Consider the following 4,591-nt stretch of genomic DNA (forward strand, 5'->3'; position numbering starts at 1 on the left):
AGTGTCGTTGGTTCACTTGCAAACGGTGGTCTAATAGAATGACCGCATGTAACAGACCCTACTAAAACTAACCAGCTTGAAGTGCAACTCGAACGTGCACCAGTAGTGCATTAAAGTTGCAACCTAATTCGTGCATAATTTTTAATGATAAGCTCTAATGTTGAAGGTATCTAGATAACGTGAAGGCAAAGTTTTCCGGACATTCACTAAAGGACAGGGCTGTGTTTTTCCGAATGGGGTGAAAAGTCGTATCTCTGGCCGGAGCTGGAGCTTCGTCGTGCGATATGTTTCCCCCCAAATGCGAGCCCACTTTTAGGTTTAGCATCACGAGTGCAAGTAATTGATACTGAAACTTCAAAGCCCATTCCGTTATCTGCACAGTTCTAAGAGCACTTTTGTGCCCCAAACAGACTGGCCTGGTTCCACTCCAAAGCACAGGGTTTGTGTTGCAACATGTTGTCCTGTGGAAGCGGGTTGAAGTTATGCTCCGGTCCGGTAGCAAATCGATTCAAAGTATCCAAAAGTTGACCCGAGTTTTGCGTGGACCACCACAAAACACACCTGAAGGCCATCGCGTCTTGGCCTATCGCGGAAGTATTCACGGAACATAAATATTCTTTTCGCCATCTTTCAACACGGTACGTTGATAGGCCGTTCCCGGGGGTCCTGACCTGACGGAGCGACCACTAAGGGGACAGTTTCTAACGCAACTGCTGCATGAAACACGCACCCTGGCTCGTAACGGTAAAAGTTACGGCAACTAAAATAAGGCCGCCGCCGGTCAGAAAGTCAGTTTAATGATTTTTTCACCAAACGCACGGCGGATGTTGGGCCAGCTGCCGCAGCAACGGGCAACGAGCCTATCATGACAGGACGGATAGGCCGTTTGGAGCACAAAGTAACGCGCAGTGAAACACGTTTTCCTTGCATAAATAACATTTTGCTTATCTATCACCGTCGTTCGGAGCCTATGCTTCACTTTGGGCCGGGCTGGACGGTTTCAAGAGGCCCCCGCAACAAGTCTGCTCCGCTGACGTTGGTGAGCCTTATCTCACTCCGGCTGAGCCCGAGAGAAGAATGACTTTATTAAGTAATTGGGTTCGAGGATTTCGTAATTATGAGAAGTTTTAATTCGGCATAATTGATAAGTTGTTAAGACAAAACAAAATATTTTGGCCTGTTTTGAACAGTGTCAGGCCTTGAGTTTCGAGAGTTGAGGCGACGTGTAACTTGAGCATGGAAATTGGAAAGTGATTACTAATGATGGTTCGGTGTGTACCGCATTCTATTTCGAACTCCCATCTGGCGATGGGTTTAGGCCTGGGGTGATACATTACCCAAAACAGAGTTCCCGTAAGCTCGCTTCCCTAACGGCCAGGGGCCAGTTGTAGGAAAATCATTACCGTACTTATCGCTCAACCACATCAACTTTCCAATTTGTGCTCCTCAACAAGACGGCACGGGCGGCCCCGGAGGGCAAGCCCGGAGGAGCAGGAAAAATAATCAAACTTGCGTCGCCTAATCTCCCGATGGGCATAAAATAACGAAACAACGAAAATGGTCGACCGAAAGATTATTTCCTTATTTTGCAAATTCCCGCTTCGCGTCGGCCCGGCCGCGACCAAACATTATGCAAATTCCCTTCACATTAACAATATAGTCATTTATTTTCAATTGGGACCGCCGCCCGACTCATCGTGGTGGCGGCTCTCGGTTTGGCAGGCTCATAATTTCGTCATCAGATTCGCTCCGTGCCGAGGCGTGCTTGGCCGTGTCCCTTACCTGCCCCACAGCCTGCCAGCCCGGCTCGATATTGACGGGCAGCCACGGCTGACATAAAAGAATGGTAAGATGCTGCCTCGTTTGGTTCATTGTAAAATTGGCCAGACCCGGAGCAACGAGAACACGGTTGGCGCGGGGCGAACAGCATTTGATAATCGTAGAACGACAGGTAAATAGCATCACGCCGGAATAGACGACGACAGCAACTCGGGGCCAGAAAAAATGGAAAAATAATAATATTTGGAGCATAAAAAAGATTGTAAAAATTCTCATTTCGCAACGCTGGCCAGTCGCGCTGCGTCCGTCCAAATATGTACCAATTTCGGGGACAGTGTCTCGGGGCAGTTTTGGGTGCTGCTTGGTTTGCATCTTTTTATTTTATTTCCCTTTTTGATGATATGCAAATGAACAATCAACTAGAATCTGGACACGTTTATAAGCATTTGCGTTGCGTTGTGGATAGTTACAATAGTCCGCAAAATGCTTGAACTATTGCACTATAAAACTGTGAATTGCATGGAGGGACCACTGGAGGAGGTCCAACCGTGGTTCTAAGCTACCCACGCCGCAAACGACATCGCTATACACACACAAACCGAGAGCCCGAAGGCGATAAAAGGGTCCCTCCTAGAGAGAAACTTATCTTGAAACCAAATTATCATCATTACCGCATTTCTGCGCTGCACCGCTCGAAACGCTGGCCATCCAAAGTCACGATCGGACTGGAAGGTCAAGAGTGAGCTCTCCGTTTCACTTTCACGCACGCGTTCTCAGAAGGTGCATTGCGTTGGTGAGCATAAATCGGAAGAAGTGCGATTTATAACATTTTTACTAAACAGCGGTGAAAAAACTCAATACACCAACCTTGTGTTGGTTTACGTTCATTTTTGCCCTTTTTTCCTGATATGTAAGACTTCAAACTCCGGCTATGAACTCTCTCTTTCTCGCTCTCTTTCGCTCTATCCGTTTGACGGCAAATGGTTATGAGAAGCCGCTTGACCTTCTCGTGAGAAGTGGCATCGGATATCGCAGCTGCAGTCAAAACGCGTCATCTCGCTTCTGGTCATTAGAATGTAGGTCTGGATGAAACATAGTGCGGAATCTTTTCAGCCAGTGTCGGGGAACCCCGACGAAGATCTTCCCAAGTTCTCCAGTTCCAAGAGATGGTTCAAAAATCCCAGCCAACCGCTACGAGGTCCATTTTTCAATTATTTTTCTGCAAAAAAATCCCCGATATGACGCTCAAATCGCCAAGAGAGTGTGATAAATGTTAAGTCTGGTGCGCTTGGACCTATATAAGTGGGAGTTCAGCACGATCGTTGGTTCAAGTGCCGAGTCGCGGTTAAGCTCGATCGTTCGCTCCGTTGCACCGATGGGTTCCCCGGTTTGTTCAGTGATCTGCTGTTTGGTGGTGCTGTTTGGCCCACTCGCCAGGGCCACCGACGAAAAGACTCCAGAAAAATCGGATCCTGTCACCGAGAATGAAGCCGGCTCCACGGGGTTCCCGTTCGAGATGGTGATGGCCAAGCTGGACTACCTGCAGTACAAGATGCTGGAGATGGCGTTCGAGGTGAAGGAGCACAGTGAGGCGATCGCCGATAACCAGGCGCACCTGGAGAAGAAGTTCTCCAGCATGCTGTGGGCGATCAGTCGTTTGGACCAGGCAGTCGGTAGCAATCTGACCGCTCTGCAGGGCCAGTCCTGGAAGATCCTATCGCGACAGACGGCGTGCGCCAACCACGAAGTGATGCGCGACGCCCTCTTTAGTCTTGCCCCGAAACGAGGCTTAGCTCCGGGCGCCCGTTCCTTGTTCGATCTGCAGGGCATGCAACACAAGGGTCCGTTCAGTTCGTGTAAGGATGAACCGTCCAAAGTGTCCGGGAAGTACCTGATCCGTACCGACATCGACGATGAGCCGTTCCCGGCCTATTGCGAGCAGACCAAGTTCGGTGGCGGCTGGCTAGTGATTCAGCATCGGTTCGATGGTCAGTTGGATTTTTTCCGCAACTGGACCGAGTATCGGGATGGTTTCGGGAGCATCGATCGAGAGTTTTGGATTGGTCTGGAGCGATTGCATCGGCTCACGGCGGCCCGACCCTATCAGATACTGATCGAGGTGGAAGACTTTGCCGGCGAATATCGGTATGCGCGGTACAAGGAGTTCGAAATCGGTAGCGAAGCGGAACAGTACACCCTGAAGAAGGTTGGTGCGTACAGTGGAACTGGTGGGGATTCGCTGACCTACCACAAGTCGATGAAGTTTACGACCGTCGATCGTGATAATGATGGAGCCGCAACGAACTGTGCCGTAACGTGCGAGGGCGCGTGGTGGTACAACAACTGTCACCACTCGAATCTGAACGGTCGCTACATGAACGCGATCGACGTGAAGTCCGTAGCGTGGTATCACTTCAAAAGTAACCACCAGGGAATGAGCTACTCGCGGATGATGATCCGCGAGGCTTAGCTAGGTCAATTAGGTTGAATAAACAGAGAAATTTGAACAACGTTTGATTATCATCGGATGCCCGATAAACAGCCGGTGGCACGAGAAATCCATGCGGGACACAGAACATGTTCGCCGGGGACAGTGTCTCTGGTTAGTTGGGCGTTTCTTGTGCTTAAGAATCTTGCAACATTGCGAATTGCTAGCAAAATCATATCCAAGAGAAAAATTAATCGCGAAATCAAATTATCAGCAAGAAATTTCTGCACCGGTCGAAACGCTGGCCAACCATTCTGACGAAGGTCAAGAGTGAGCTTTCCGTTTCACTTTCACGCACGTTCTCAGAAGGTGCATTGCGTTGGT

At 49.4% G+C, this 4,591-nt stretch overlaps 1 protein-coding gene across 1 annotated transcript; it reads left to right on the top strand.

The window, feature by feature from the left end:
• Window positions 1–3,049: 3,049 nt before the first annotated feature.
• On the top strand, window positions 3,050–4,250 carry LOC128276126 (ficolin-1-like). The gene has a single exon (XM_053014595.1). It carries the CDS (start codon window positions 3,050–3,052, stop codon window positions 4,247–4,249), a length of 1,200 nt encoding a protein of 399 aa, XP_052870555.1. The 3' UTR covers window position 4,250.
• Window positions 4,251–4,591: the final 341 nt, after the last annotated feature.

The sequence above is a fragment of the Anopheles cruzii genome, unplaced genomic scaffold (genome assembly GCF_943734635.1).
Source record: "Anopheles cruzii unplaced genomic scaffold, idAnoCruzAS_RS32_06 scaffold00570_ctg1, whole genome shotgun sequence".
Classification (NCBI taxonomy): domain Eukaryota; kingdom Metazoa; phylum Arthropoda; class Insecta; order Diptera; family Culicidae; genus Anopheles; species Anopheles cruzii.

What these genes read in the sequence shown, in the direction of transcription:
- LOC128276126 (XM_053014595.1), top strand. Translation starts at nt 3,050, where the DNA reads ATGTTAAGTCTGGTGCGCTTGGACCTATATAAGTGGGAGTTCAGCACG.